At 46.3% G+C, this 16,082-nt stretch overlaps 1 protein-coding gene across 1 annotated transcript in view; it reads left to right on the top strand.

The window, feature by feature from the left end:
• Positions 1-15,862, top strand: part of LOC144139290 (GTP-binding protein Di-Ras2) — a 120,051-nt gene extending 104,189 nt beyond the window's left edge. Inside the window, exons 3-6 of the mRNA XM_077671685.1 lie at positions 9,107-9,305; positions 11,485-11,652; positions 12,791-13,120; positions 15,297-15,862. Coding sequence (XP_077527811.1) covers positions 9,135-9,305; positions 11,485-11,652; positions 12,791-13,120; positions 15,297-15,446 — 819 coding nt within the window. The 5' untranslated portion in view covers positions 9,107-9,134 and the 3' untranslated portion in view covers positions 15,447-15,862. The remainder of the gene's footprint in view (positions 1-9,106; positions 9,306-11,484; positions 11,653-12,790; positions 13,121-15,296) is intronic.
• The last annotated feature ends 220 nt before the right edge of the window (positions 15,863-16,082 follow it).

The following is a 16,082-nucleotide window of genomic DNA, read 5'->3' on the forward strand; positions in this document are numbered from 1 at the left end:
AAAATTGTGCACGTACTACAACACAGCGAGCTAATGGCTGAGCATTGAGCAAAAAACAATGTTTCTGCGACGCTTTGTGAACCAAATGCAGAACATGCAATAGTCTCAACAACTATATATATTTGTTTATGAGGTATCCAAAAAAGCCCAATGAATTCTTCAGCACTACCACGGCTCTGTCCCAAACGCAGAAGGAGAACCTGAGGACATCTGGTCCTTCTCAAATTCAAGTCATTGGTGATTTCAGACGTACTGCGCGTCTGCAATTAGCAAAAGACGATATTCACTAAAGCGGTCTGAGCGCCGCAGACAACCTGAAAGGGGTTTGTGGAATTTCTATTTTCGCTAAGATACCCTTTTCTCGCACCTCTCATGCTTTTTACGGTGTTGTTATAGCAGTGGACATTATTTTTTTCTGTCAAATAACGTCACTAAAAAATACGTCTTAGCCGTCTTATATAAGTAAACTGCTCTAAGACAGTTCAATAGATATCGACGTAGTTTATTAAATTTTATGTGGTGCGTGCGTGTGTGCGTGTGTGACTGCATGCATGTGTGTGTGTATGTGTGGGTGCGCGGGTGTGCGTTCGTCTCTGTATCTATGTCTGTGGGCGTGTGCATGCAAGTGCTTGTGCGCCAAAGCGCGTCAAATATATATGTGGTTCATTGTTTCAGTTATTACACGATTCAGTGCATACTTCACTGCAGCGCACAAGTTATGTGGAACAAGACACGAGCAAAAAATATACAAAAGCACCGTCCAAAATTTTTACTGGGACATAAGTGGAACAGTAACTGGAACGGCCGACAGCGCATCCCCTCATTTACTCGGTTCCACATAATAACCACAAACCTAAAGAAAACAAATGGGCAGTTCCAGATAAGATCCACTTATATCTCTCGTTCCAGTTATTCTTCGTTTAGATCCAGATAAAAATATGTGGATCGCCCCGTTTAACTGGAACTTACATGGAACCAGATTAAGAGTGTACGATAAACTACTTTTGATCGCGAAATAAAAATAATGAAGGTCCGTTACTACCGTTTGAAGTTGAGGAAGACCACTAACTTCATAGCGGAATGAAATTTAAAGAATGAACTAGGGCATCTGAAGACAGGAACGGTTCGAGTAGACGCAAGATGATGGCGATGATGATGATTATGATGCGGGGACGAGGAGGAGGAGGAGGAGGTGGTGGTGGTGGTGGTGGTTGTGGTTGTGGTGAAGCTGCTTTTACGTACCAACTGTCAAGCACAATTGAAGGATACATGCTCCAAGATTTTTTGAACCTTCATATAAAATGTTTTGCTCTTGCGTATGTCCAAGGTATAGCTACCTTTTTTGTTCGATTAAAATGCCATGTCCCCCGTCTTAGTACCAGGTACCAACTCTTGGGGCCACACCCACTCTTGCATGAGGACGCGGTACAGATAACTTTCTCTTCGTGCATCCCTTTTTGCGCCAGAAGCGTTACACGGAATCCTTCCTGGTCCCTGTATTTAAATTCTCAGCCAATGTTTTCTTGTCCTGTTCCGAGAAACGTTCGCGCGTTTAAAAAAGCAAACGTGTTGAAATTCGATGTTCTAAATCTTGCGTTTACACTGCTCGTCACTTCGATTTATATTTAAATTTTTCAGCATATCTGCCTTTTGCTTTGATTTCGCAAACATCCTAAGAGCGGTTATTGTCACGCCATAAACCTTGGACCGCCCCCCACCCCGTCTTCTGAATCTTGCTTAGTCGCAGGAGCCTGGTTTAGGGAAACGCAAGGCACGTTTCCTCCGCATAAGCGGATTCGTCTGGGAACCTCCGTGCAGGCGTGTGTCCAGCGGCGAGAGGACTCGTCGCCCGGAAGCCAGATCGATAATGCCAACAAATAAACACCTTCTGAGGCGAAGCTAATCTGGTCGCTGCAGGCCGCGCCATCCTCTTTTGCTTTCGAGAACTCCGCAAGCCATTGCGTCCGGCTGGCGCTCGATTTGCTTCCCACAGAGACTGCCCCCGTATATATGCTTTAAAAAATCTGAAAATGCTACAGAGCGAGAGACCATTTGTATTCGAATACATGGGAAGCTTGTAATGCTTTTTTATGAATAGATGGGAGAGAATAAATTTTAAGGAAACGGGTTTGTTAGCAGAGAGTGTGCCGCCTTCCTCTAATATAAGAAGAAAACGAAAAAAAAAAAACGGAGTGAAAAGAATTATAAAAATGGAAATGTGTCGAATAATGCGCACACTTCTTTCTATCACAAACATAAATAAGTTTACCACAAAGCTCGTTTGGTCCGGCGCCCCACGTAAACATCAACAAGGCCTCAGTTGAACGCGCAGACAGAGACTCAATAAAGGAAGAAAAGCAGCCTACAGTTCAGGTCCCGGCTCGAGCGGCTTACAAAAACATAACACAGGCGCGTGCCTGTAAACAATTCAGTTTCAGCGAACACACGTGGCTCTCTGGATGACTTCTCATGTGTCGCATGTAGGTAGAACAGGTTAAGATTCCTGATCAATTTCGTACAGGCGTAAGCCAAGTAAGCCGCAGGCGTAATTTCGTACAGGCGTAAGCCGCAGTGGATGTAGTATGGCTTCCTCATGCTTGCTTATTAGCCCACGTGGCATTCTAAACGCGCATGCTACCGATGGTCGCAATGCATTTCTGTGGGCATGTCGCCACTCCGAAGACCATACGGAGGTACGCGTAATTATTTCTATTGGAAAGCATTGCACAAGTGAAGGCAGGTAATTCAGGTTTAATAGAAATGAAGCAAAACATTGCGTCTCATGTATATTAAAGGGACTCTGCAAAACTTCCGATGCATGCTTTCACTCTTTTGTTCGCGTCTGAAAGCACTGCGAAAGCTATAGTTATCGCTTGCACGGAGCGGCAGTGCTTGGTACGTTGCTGGTCACAGCAGACACGTTTCTAGTTTCTGGTTTCCTTTTTTGGCTTTATTTATAAAGTGGCTATCGTATCCATTCATTGCTGCAACTGAAGGAAACCCAGCCAATAGCTGCTACTGTAGTGTAATGACGTAACTCGAGCGGTCAAAGAACGGCAAGACCGCGAAACAGCGCAAAACATTTGAGCAAGTTTCAAACTTCTTTGATGTGCAGAGCAACCTTTTCTGGCCGAGGTACTTGTCAATTCCCTATTATAAGTGCTGGATGTGTTGGTTGACTACGCTCTGCAAGCATTTACGATTTCGAAAAAAAGTTGAAAAAGTGTTGCACGGTGTAACGGTCGAAGTGTTTAACCTGTAACGAGCAGGCAAGATTTGTTAGGTCGTTATTATTCTTTAGAGGATACACAATGAACTTAGGAAACTTCTGCAGAAAGCAGCACAGTATTGAGCGTTTGTTTTAATCGCCGGGCCTATATTTCTTCCCGAAGAAAGTGAACGTACAAACGTTCGCAATAACCTCCGGTTTGTTGATCAAGCTTCGTAGCAGACGGAGCAACATAAAAAAAAGACAAATAAAATTAAGCAGCCGACTGAAACATATTGATGCAGCAAAAAACAAAAAGGAATGGTTGCGGCTTAGCTAAGCTAACCTTGGACATTCAAAGTAAAAGCTTAGCTTAGTCTGGTTGACTCCTGGTTTCGCTTGGTTAACCTCTGATGTAGCTGTATTGCCGACCACGGGGAGAGAGAGAGAGAAACAACTTTTATTGAATCGAGCTACTACGACTTCTTCTTAGACGTCGTCGATGGAAGTGGTTCCCTCTTCACGGGACCCATATGCTTCTCTAGCCGCCTGGCCCCTGGAGATTAGGACGAGCTGGTCTTCCAGGGCGGGGCTGGTTAACAAGGTCTCCCATCGCTCGGTAAGGGTGGATGATGGATGGGGTGGGGTATTGGGAAAGGTAAGAGGTGGGGGGATTGGCTTGTAGAAATCGCATACTCCAATGACGTGTTGGAGCGTGCCTAACTAAATCTTGCAAAAATTGCATTCCTTGTCGTACCTTTCCGGGTACATTTTATTTTGAAGGTAAGGGTGCGGGAAGGATCCTGCTTGCATCTGCCTGTAAATCGCTTGCTGTTCTCTGCTAAGCGATTTGTGAGGATCGGGGTAACGTCGCCTCTCCGTCCTGTAGTGGTTGCTCAAAGCCGTTCGGTCCCGTGCAACGCTCACAGGAGGAGGCCGGGCCTCGCTTTCATTTCACGGCGAGCGCGGTGCAAGATGAGTCACATAGCCCGAGATGACCCAGCGATGCATGTGTGGGAGACTGCGGGTTTGGTCTGCTGCCGATCAGCTGAGCGGCCGCTCCCGTTGCGGCCAACGCGCCTACGTGAGAAGAACGACTGAAAACGGTGCCTTGTGCGCAGTGCCGACAGCGGGCCCGGTGAATCAGACGATGCGCTTCGAGGGGTGTGTTGCCAGGGGTCTGTCTCCGGTCAAATGGTTAAATTGCGCATCCCCCGCGAAACCACTGGACGAAAGTTGTAAAGCATTGCTTTAAAACGTCGGAGGGAAACGCAAACCGCAACAAGACGGCACACACCGCGGAGCCAGCACTAACCGACCGCAATCGTGGCGGCCGTCGACCGCGGTGGTTTAGCGCCAAATAACGTATGGTGAACTAAAACGAGATGACGAAGTCCTTCAGATTGAGCCGCAGGCCTTTTCCACCACTCTGTAAAAGGCTGGGCAGATGACAGGCTGTTTTGTTCAGACAACTGCCGATGGGCATCCTACCCAGTCCAGCGTTACATGTACCCCAAAACACACCAGAGCGATAAGTGTGCGGTGTGCCGCCGGGAGACGGCAACCTTCGAGGCGCATTCTGTGGCAATGTACCAAGAATCCAAGCGAAGCAAGGAGAGGAAACATACCACCGCGACTTGAAGCAGTGACGGAGAGCGAAAACCTAGACTAACTTTGGCCGTCCAGCAGGCCCTCCAGGCGCTGGCCAGGCAGGAGTCCCGCAAACCTGTCGCGGCAAACGGGAATCCACGCAGGGCGCCTGCCTCGACAACGATGTAGGCTCAATGTACGCGTGTGCGCGCGAGTACGGCAGGCATCAATAAAGATTGTACAACCCAACTTCTCTACTACATACGTTTGCAAAACGCCGGGAACATCTAGGAAATTCTGCGGAAGTCGCTGGGCAAAGGGACTGCTTCTGGTTAAGGATAAGCCGTTCGACCCCCTCACTTTCTCCCTTCACTCTATTCTCTTCTTTCCTGCATGGACAAGTAGCAACGTCATTGGTCAAGCGAAAAGTGTAACGTCAAAATAGATCTATTTCAGCCGAGCACCTCGTCAAACTCGGTTTGAGCGTCGTATAGAGGTTGTCACATAGATTACCCACCCACCCATACCCGCTTTCTTCTTCCTTTTCTCATTTTCTCCTTCCACTTCTTTTCGACACGAAAGTGTTTTATTCCTGGATACACAAAGATTTGACTGATGTCATACGCGTCACGGAAATGACGCCAGTGCAACGAAGCAAGCGGCCTGTGAAGGGTGCACCCCTGCAGACAGGGTCTTTTTGCGGGGAAGTAACCTTTAGTACTAAATAGTACGTTATACTTAGGGTTGTTCGTTTTCGGGTTTTATATTTTAACAAGAAATTGTTTTATGCCGGGATAGACCAAGATTTCACTGATCATATCCGTCACGGAAATGGCGCCAGTACACCTTTGCCGAAGCGACCACCAGCAGGGTGTCGCTAGCCAAGCACACCCACGAGACAGCCGCCGACACGCAAATCATGCGCATTTCGCTGCAGATTTCACTGCACATTTCAATGTCGTGTTTTACCGATTCCTGTTATAGGAGAATAAACCACAGTTTTTTATTCTATTTCCTCTCTCTGTACTGTAAGGGACCTGCTGCAAATTTCTTGGTCAGGCTAATGATGAGAAAACAAATGCACTTCTGAGAAACATCGTCCAAATACGCTGCTGTATCCTATAAACCCTTTCACGTTAACTGTAAGAGGTTAAACAAATAGGAAGGGGCTACTTTTCGCCAGGCGCGGCAAAGCAGTCAGCGTGGCTCTGCTACTACGAGGGCCCCCGGACGGGAAAAGGCTGCAGATGTCTAGCAGGCAAACGCGAATCGATTTCCGGGCGGAAGGGGAACAAAGCGCGCCGAAGGCAAAGTTGAATCCATATATACGAGGCGCCGTTCCGTTCGGCTCCGGATTTCTTTCTCGCGTACAGTCTCCACAACGAGATGGCAGTAAAAGCCCGCCAAGGCAGTGTTATAACTGTCCCCTGACTCCAGCGGTACTATTGTCTTTACTGTTTGCGATGAGGCCCCTGCCGAAGACATCCGCATTCTGTTCCGGTTCCTCTGAGCCATGTCCGTTCTAGCGTTCTCGGTATTGCCGCTCCGAGTCTTCGCTGCGCGGCAGAGAAAAGACTGTCGTCCTTGGCGGCGGAGCCTAAAGCTATGAGCGAAAGCGTAACGCCGTAATTTCCTTACCGAAATATTCGGAGACGGGACACGTTATTAACAAAGCCAGGCGCGCGTAGGAAATGATAGTTATTAAAGCTAATCTTTTTATGCCTCGCTTATGGCATTAACGTCCCACTAAAAGACGCTGCAAGGAAGCCAACTTTGCAGAATGGGTTTCACAAAGGGTACATAAACAATACGGCAAATAACATAATAATGGGATGTCTTTACACACCTAACGGACCTCTCGTGGCACGAAAGACACTGTTTGGCAGTACACACAGTTAGCGATGATGATTATGAAATAAATTCTTTAAGCAGGGTTGGACTTTAACTTTGGTCTTAGCTGGCGTGGGGTTGGACGTTGACTTTTGACTGCGGCAGTTTGGACTTCCGACTTTGGGAGAGTGGATTGTGGATTTGGCTTTGACTCGGGGTATAAGAGAGAAAGCTTCGCGCTTTAACCATCTGTCGCTTCAGAAAGGGGCCTTGCTTTTTTTAGGGGCGAAGCACCTTAAGGCCGGGGCTTGTCCGGCGTCTGGCGTCCGTGTTCACGGCACAGCACCATGTAAATCGAAACATCTGTGCACAAAAGGTTCATAAAAGGTTAACAAGAACGAAATTAAAGGTTCACAAAAGGTTAGAGAGAGAGAGAGAGAGAGAGAGAGAGAGAGAGAGAGCCATGCTGCGCATGCGAGAGGAGCATTGGATTAGATTGGATTGGATTGGATTGGGCCTTGATTTTTTTATTCAGCCACGCCTTTTCAGCCGAGAGCTTTATGAGTCTTATAAAACGCGAGAAGCGACTGTCGCAGTCATCGGCGTCAACTCGAAGGATACGAAATGGCCGCTGCTGCAAAGAGAAATAAACACATGTGGGTTCTTGTGGAATTTGAATTCGGGTCTCCTGAACAGGATCCAAGTGTCTTGCCACTGCGCTAGCACCCTGCCAGGGGGACAGGAATCAGCCTTGTGTGTGCCATCGGGCAGAGGAACGTGACTACTCGGGAGTATAACACGTGCATGTGGTTGAAAGCTCTGACAGCGGTGGAGCACACGCATGATTAGTGGCCAGTCTGCCTGTTGGAGTACTTCGCGTCAAAACATTAAGAAACGAAAGCTAAAAAACCGACGCAAACACGATGTAACAGTAAAGAAGCGTTTGATAATCTCTAGGCTTAATATCATGTTCAGATCACTTTTATATTCTGTGAATCATGCTCACAAGATAGGAGCGCCTTCATGCCGAAATAACAGCCTTTTTCAATGGTACATACCTCGGACATCCATTTAATGGAGACACCTTCCTGCACTGACGGCTACCATCCAATATCACCAACTATTCAAAAACTCCTTAGCTAATATTGTATAAGCAGGGTGGTTTTTGCGTCATACAATGCACAATTTTTGTACTGTTCTGTTTGTAACCCATCCTCTTTTAATTAACATATTGTCACGAAGCCAGAGACGACGCAGTTGTCTTGAAGGAAAACCCGTTTATTGGAGCGAACTTGTGCTCCCCGAACAACTCAAAGAATACACAGGCGGCGAAGCAGCAGTCAACGAAGTGACGTGTGCGAGCGAGCGTCGACGATCGGAATACCCCGGCGTCTGCTCTGCAGGCTTTTTATCTTTCGGGGCGCGTGGTTCTCGAACCGTCGATTCACATCTAGAACATTGCAGATCCAAGAAGATTATTCTGGGCTGTTCACGTTAGACCGGAATGCTCTCCCTATCCGAACAGAAACACATGCGGCACAGAAAGAAAGAATGGAACACGCGCTCCCTTGGCACAGCGATAACACAGACCGGCTAAGCCGGGCGGTAAAAGCAAAACACAAATAAACACATTGCATGGTTCGCGGCAATATGGTCCCGAGGGCACCAGTAAATTTATAAATAAATAAGTAAAAATCACTTAACCATAGTTAAGCTCCAGCGGATTTTTTCGATGTGGCATTGTAGACTCTGCAGCATCGCTGCTTCCTTGATAAAGAAAGCGTGATCGGGGAAAGGATAGCAATAGCGGAACATCAATTCCAGGCCTGATGAGCTCACGCGAATCTATACATGCAAGGTAGCCGCCACATTGTAGCTTCCTTAATTTGAGTTCGGCACGAAATATCCCGAAACCCCGAAATATCGACCACTCCCTGAAACCCAGTTAACGTTCCTATTTATTTTCTATTACCCATAATGACACGTAACCTTGTCCTGAATATAAATACTATATAGGTTATTTTTGGAGTATGTCAAAACTACTGTCCTTGACTTCCCTATTGGTCGGCAGCATATATTTTTGAGGTGCACCTTCATAAGCCCTAAGACACTGCGATCTCGTGTAAGACGGAGGTGTGTTGCTGATCTATTCACGGATAAGTAATGCATTAACACCTCACATCTACTCACGCGTCGACCCTTATACATTGGAACCCCCCACCCGTACTCTTATTTGCCACTGCACATAGAACACGGTCTAGCGCGAGCCGTTTAGAGCCGTGAGTCTGCCCTTTTCAACATGCATGTTCTCTTCCGCCTTATCAAAGCGCCGACCTAGCTGTCTCACTGTCAGAACTGTGCACCTTCACGATGTCGCAGGCCACAAAATCCCTATATTGTCTACTCCGACTCCCCAACTAGACTTACAGTGTTCCTGCCAAATTAAAAGCTATCTCTCTCTTTCTTTTCTTGTTGCAGGGATCAGCTGCGGCCGGACAACTTTGCCATGAGCGAGGATAGCGAATACCGGATCCGGCTTGTGACTCTCGGGGGAGGAGGCGTCGGAAAGAGCTCAATCGTGAAGCGTTTCCTGTTCAACACCTACTCGGAACGCTACAAGCCCACCGTCGAGGACCTTTTCTGCAAGGAGTTCGACCTCGAGTCTATGACGCTCAAGGTATATGGTGGCTTCATTCAAAAGTTGTTCGGGTATATGATCGCTTCGTTGCAACTTTTTTCGCAAGACGACAATATTTTGTAGCCCCTGCCACGTAACAACCTGTCGTCTTTCGTCCGTCCACCTCTCACGCTGGTCCCATCCTGTCTCGGTCCAACCATGATAAACGCAAAAACCGTTTGCTGAATTCAATTCAATTTCTTGCGTTCGCACTTCTGGCGGGCCATCTATTGTAATTTTTTTTGCTCTTTCGCTTCGCGTCGGAGCCACAAGCTCCAGGCTTAATCGCGAGGCCTTTTTGTGTTTTGGTGTCAAAACATTTTTTTTTCACGCAGTATTTTGTTTGCTATGGCAGACATTACGCCTCCGTATATTAATAATTTAAAGAACAGTGCGATTATCGTGTATGTATTCATGTTCTTTATTACATATCCCAAATGTTTTCTATTTACTGAACAATACTGGCAAGTATAACCCACCCCACTTGGCAGTTCAGAAATGGTTTGGCTATATAAACGTGTCGGTCAGGAATACCTTATAAATTGTGGCCGGGCGGCTGAATCGAGACACAGACGACAGACAGACAGACAGAGCAAAATGAAACCGGGGAGGAGGTACGCACTTCAGGCTTCTCAGTTGAAGTGCTGCTATAGGGAGAGCATGAGTGATGGGGTGCGCATCTCTGAAGCCATCTAGTAATTACAATGAAGCCATCCTGCAATTACAATTTTTTTCAAGAATAAAACAGTCGTACCATGAAACTAACGTCAACGTTGAGCACAATGGGTCATTTATTATTGAACCACCGGGAGGCACCCATTCTAATTGTGTTCTTTTTATGGTGAACGAAAGAAAACGTTAAAAATAATACCGACAAAAGCGCGCTCATTAATTCTTAAAAAAATACAACGTTAAGCCACCAGGTAATGAACATGCCGAGGACGAGTACTGCTATATTTTGTCGAGCTGTTTTCTATTTATTTTCTGTCGAATAACTATACTGTTCGCTGTAAATTTCCCAAGATAACTAATTCCTACCGGAACCAGCTCTGTAATCGGTCCGCTTTAAGCAATAGTAAATTTCTTCAGCTTTCTAGGAGGGACATGGTTCGCGTTGCCGACACTTTGGCTTCCTCGGCTCACCGATATTCCGAGGTCAGAAGAATTCCTAAGCGTTCAGGGGATGCACAGAAAAAATGTATAAATAGCTTGAGCTTAAGGGCTGCTTAGGGAAATATACAAATAACTTGCGGCTTAATGCTGCCCTTCTGCAGCCGGAGGTGTTCTCCTTTCAAACGCAGCAAGCTACCTCATTTCGCTTCCGCGATCCCAGATAACGACGCTGGGTAATGTTGTATGTAACGCGAAGATAATGGGGACGCTTTTAGCAATTCAGCCTTTGAGCCCAGGCTGCCTCAGCAAACATCAACACTCATGCGTTGATGGTTCCGCTTGCCATCGCAAAGCCGCGTTTCATCGCCTACCGCGTGTGTGCTCCTTAGGCGTTTATTTTCGCGTTCTGCTTGTTCTGCATGGGCTCGGAGCAAGGTGCATGGAAATTCGCGCGGGAAGGTGTGTCATTGGTTGTATTTATCTGGAAGCACGCGTGCACACATATACACACTGGAGACCTCTGCAGGCCCGCTGAAACGTACTTGCGGAAGGCTTTAGACTCACGATTCTGCAGACTAAACAGAGACGCACAAAATAGAAATTGTGAGAGATATTTTCTAAGATTGGTCAGAGGTGTATTGCTAGCCAAATTTATTAGCTTGACAATGTTTCCCCTCCTCGTATAAACGGCTCGTTCAAAAATTTCGTTCACTTTTGGCCGGCATGCTGAACAAGCATGCAGACAGACAGACAGACAGACAGACAGACAGACAGACAGACAGACAGACAGACAGACAGACAGACAGACAGACAGACAGACAGACAGACAGACAGACAGACAGACAGACAGACAGACAGACAGACAGACAGACAGACAGACAGAAAGACAGACCAAAATGTTGGCGTTTGGGAACACCAAATAAGAATATTGTATTTAAACGATTATGCATCGTTCTTGATAACAGGTTGAGCCTGAAGGGATCCCAAGACAGGGATATACCTGTATTTCCGGAGGGCGTTTTTGGATCGTAACAACACGTGCACTGAACCACGTGCTCTACCGCAGGTTGACATCCTGGACACGGCTGGTGACCACCAGTTCCCCGCCATGCGGCGGCTGTCGATCGCCAACGGACATGCCTTCCTTCTTGTGTACAGCGTCGACTCCATCGCCTCCTTCGAGCTTGTTAAGCAATGCTTCCAGGAGGTGCGGGAACACAAGCCAGACTTCCAGGTGCGAATCAGACAGCACTCATTTAGTTATATAGTCATAATTACATTATCACTGACTTCACCTTCGAGAAATAAAGTTATGGCTGTCACAATTAGCCAGGCATTTATTTATTGTCGGCGCATTTAACTTGTTTAAAATTGCATATTGCTGACTTTCCTTTAAAAGCCACTCCAGCTTGTTTAGTTAAGTAAGGCAACTAATGAATCGTGCAAACATGGAATCAGAGAAATATCACGAAAATATCCTGAAATATCAGAGAAATATCCCGAAAGCATGCCAGGAACCGCCCTAATGGCAGTTCCTGGCATGCTTGTTAGACCCTATAAGGTCGCTTTTGTTTAAGGCAGTCCTCTGGTGAGGCTGTGGCGATGCCAGGAGGCTGGTAGGGGGTTCTAACATTCGGAACGTTTTGCTTTTGCGAGAGTAATGTGGGGGGAAGCACAAAAAAAAAAAAAACTTTGCAGAAGCTGAGTTCTCCGCTCCCAAGGATTTCAGCGCTGGGAACTGTAAGCCACAGTAATTTTCACGTGTTCGACCGACTTTTCGTGCCTTCGGCGAATGTGTTAATCCACGTTGCAGGGCAGACGCTATGGCACTAGGCCGCTATAAATGGCAACTTCCCTGAACACGGAGGGATGTGGTGCCACGTGGAGATGCATTTGCTAATGCTAGCGCAAATTGCTTGGCAAGGTCCTTGAACATTTAATCACACACATGCTTTAGGACAGAAGAGAGACGTGGTGCATAACCAGGTCGTCTTGAAGACAACGTGCTGCCATAACCTGTTTCACGGCAGTTATTATGACACTTTCTGGGTTTTTTTATGATGCGACTCTTTTCGCTCCATTTCAATTACATAGGCACTTTTCGAAATTTAGCGCGCTTATATCATCTTGAGAAGTAAATGACAGCTCGATTGCATCCTCTAAACTGTTATCATTAGTCAAACGACTGCATGCTCAGGTAAAGGGCTCGTAACGTGATATGCGGTCACAAGTCAATTGCCTGAGTCCAACAGAAGGATCGGTATTTCTGTTTATCTCAAAGGGCCATAAACAAATGCCACTGTGAGGCATTGGGGGCCCTACAATTTGCGCACTAGCATAGGATGATCCCCTCTTTCGTTTCCCTTGGGCAGGAGATCCCCATCGTTGTAGCCGGCAACAAGATTGACCTGTCCCCAGACCGACGCCAAGTGAGCAAGGAAGACGTGGCCGAGTGGCTGTTCTGCGACCTCCCCCGGCTACGCGCCAAGTTCATCGAGTGCTCCGCCAAGGAGAACCTGCACATCCGGGACTTGTTCCGAGGGTACCTGCAGCTGGCCCGGATTCCGCAAATCTCCGAGGCCTCCTCGCTACACCACCCGTCATCTGCCGGAGGAATCGCAGGAGGACTGCAGCGACGTTGCAGCGCTAGGGTAACTGGGCCACGCGCCAGGGGCCTGGCCTCATTCTCATCATCATTACAGGTGAACAACTTTACTCCACTTAATTCGCTGGCTTATGTTCAGCGCCGTCGAATAAATATTTATTACCTTCGTAAAACATTGAAACAGCGCTTAAACGAAGACCGTAAAAGACACAGGCACGAACGCTGACTATTAACTGAGCAATAATTATTGCTTCCGGGAATATAAAGGGAAAATACAATGGCGTCACACTCGTGCGTGAAAAAAGGAGCACAAACAAATGCACAATGTGCAGGCACATCTGCTGAGCCATCGTCACTCCAATCACATGTTTAGGCACCCAAGTTCATTCTTATACAAGGCTACTGAAGGGGTGCTCGCGCGATCTTTGTGAGCCCTGTATAAGAAGAAACTTGAGTACCTAAACATAAGATTGGAGTGACGATGGCTCAGCAGATCCGCCTGTATTTTTTACATTTGTTTGGGTTTCTTTTTTTACGCGCTAATGTGGCGTCGTTGTATTTTCCCTTTTATTATTCCAGAAGCAATAAATATTGCTCAATTGATAGTCAGCGCTAGTGTCCGTGTTCTTTTTTACTGGCTTCGTTTAGGTGCGTTCTCACTGTTTTATGATGAACAAACAATAATAACCCAAACGTTAGTTAGTTTTTTACCCTGACTGTTTTGGCGAAGGCTACGTGAGGGTCGCTGTGGTATCAAAGTCATTGTTATTTATTAAGAGGTGGCGTTTACTAATTAACCGGGTTTATGCCACACACTGGCGCTGTTACATAGGAACAGAGAAAAAAATTAACTCGAAGAACCCTCTCGCCCCGTGGGATCTGTAGTTGTCGCGTAGGCTGAGCTTTCCAACTGAGATGCTTAAGAATTTTAAATCTGTTGTACCCGACGCTGCCAACATTAGGACTAATGTTTCGTAAATATCAACATCAGGATGAGGTACCAACAAAATTAGTTCTTATTCATGTAGCTGTGCCCTCTAATAATTTAATATCTATAAAAAGTATTATAAATGGCTGCAGTTTAAAACCTTTTCTAAAAAACGTTTTGGCCGTACATACAGCGTTTCTCTCGTGGTTCCCTACCATTTCTCCACCTTCTGTTACTCCTCCCCTCCATGACCTCCTCTTCTAACGACCCCTTCTGGTACCATGTGACCATTTGCAACATGAATCGTCAGACTTACGTAAGGTCAAAGGTTAAATTGCCTACTCGCACACAACGTCAGAACAGTCTTGTCAAGTGAACGTTTTGCGTAAAAAAAGCTGCATCACAGCAACGCTACTCTTATAAAGTTTGAGAGTTCGGCACATCCGGCTTAGTCGGAGGCGAATACGACAAATCTCCATCCCTTGAGATTGAATTCGCCTCGAATTACCCCGCACTCTGCTTTTTTTTCGATCATGTTTTGATTTCGACGAAAGAATTTTGCATTGTCATTTCAATAAGCCTATCCTGTTGTGGCGGTTGTCACCACGGAAACAAGTTCAGAACGGATCGGGTTGTTGGCCGGGTTTAGACGTGTAACATCTTTTACTCGTACTTCTTTCGACAGCCCACATATGTCTCAAAGAAGAACACATATTCAAGGGAGCGCGCATAGGTTGCGAATTAATTGCTGCAACGTTTTGGCGGTTTCCGCTGCCGAAGCTACAGTTGGGGCGGAATCAGTTGTCTCAGTTTATCGGTACGACCGCGAGAATACTGCGCCGTAAACCGTCCTTGGAACGAAATCGCCTTGTTAGAATTTTCGCGTCATTAAGTTTTTCACAGTTCCGTCGGCAGTGCAGGGGGAGTTGTTATCCCCAGATTTAATGAACCACATCTTATAACCAAGTCAGCGTGCTGTCCCGAGTGCTTCAATATAACGAGGGTTTGCTGTATTTGGATTGACAATTTGTGGCCGCATCATAATACCAAATCAAAATGAGGCTCTTGCGTTTGCATTCAAGAAGCGATGTATTTAATTTGTACAGCACAAATCGAGTATGGTGTACCATTAGACACCGAAATGTCTGTGTTTTTTCAACCTATATAAATATACTGCAAATGATACCGTTTTTTCTTCCTTTATCTCTTCCTGGTAGGAATAAAAAAATTCCAGCCGTAGGTAACTTCTTTTCTATAATGCATTCGGGCAATAGTAGCGACGTTATTTTGCATCTGATAAATTTATCCGTTGTGACAGCAGTTGCTGTTGCCACATCTGTCGCAGGCATCGCCTTCGTCAGCCGTCTCCGACCGGCCAGCGGATGTGCAAGCCACAGCCAAGGCGAAGCCACGAAGCCGATCGCTGATCCGCCGAACGAGCAAGAAGGCATCAAAGCTGAAGGAACACGGCGTGGACGACTGTACCGTCTCGTGACCTGTGCCCAGAGCCGAGCCATATCGCCACTTCTGCGTCTGCCGTGGCCGTGAAAACGTAGATTTAGTTGAGTTGGTGTACAAAATGAACGGATGCGGGCGGTTTCTACTCAGTGAAGGGGCATCGAAAAACGCTCCACAAATGAAATTATGGAAATACAGAGAAGTTTCGAGAGAATACAGATACCCTGTATGTTGGCAAGTTTCTTGCTACTGTTAAAGATTGGCCTGGTAAAAGACTTGCCGTATAGCTGTGAAAAGTTAGGAACGAATTGAAAGTTGTTAAATTAGGGGATTTAGTGGGCTCCAATATTCTTCGCACATAAAAATGAGCAGTGTCATGACAACGTGGGCAAAAGACAGTCAAAGTTATTAGAAAATAATCACCTTGAGCAGAGGGGGAATTTATAAAAAAACGGAAGGGATAGGAGTTTCTTGGTTTATACGCAGCGGATGTTAAGAATTGGTTGTGGATAGACCTAATTCATGTTTCTCGCGTTTCAAGGGTTCGATGTGCTGATTTCTAGCGTTTATTAGAGTCGTATTAGCGACTAAGAGAGGTAAAATGTTAAGGAAATGTTCTCTGGGAACACTGACTGACGTTATGTTAATCACCATTCATGTTAGGGATATTTTT

The sequence above is a fragment of the Haemaphysalis longicornis genome, unplaced genomic scaffold (genome assembly GCF_048455015.1).
Source record: "Haemaphysalis longicornis isolate Haplotype H1 unplaced genomic scaffold, Haemaphysalis longicornis Haplotype H1 scaffold_5, whole genome shotgun sequence".
NCBI classification, from domain to species: domain Eukaryota; kingdom Metazoa; phylum Arthropoda; class Arachnida; order Ixodida; family Ixodidae; genus Haemaphysalis; species Haemaphysalis longicornis.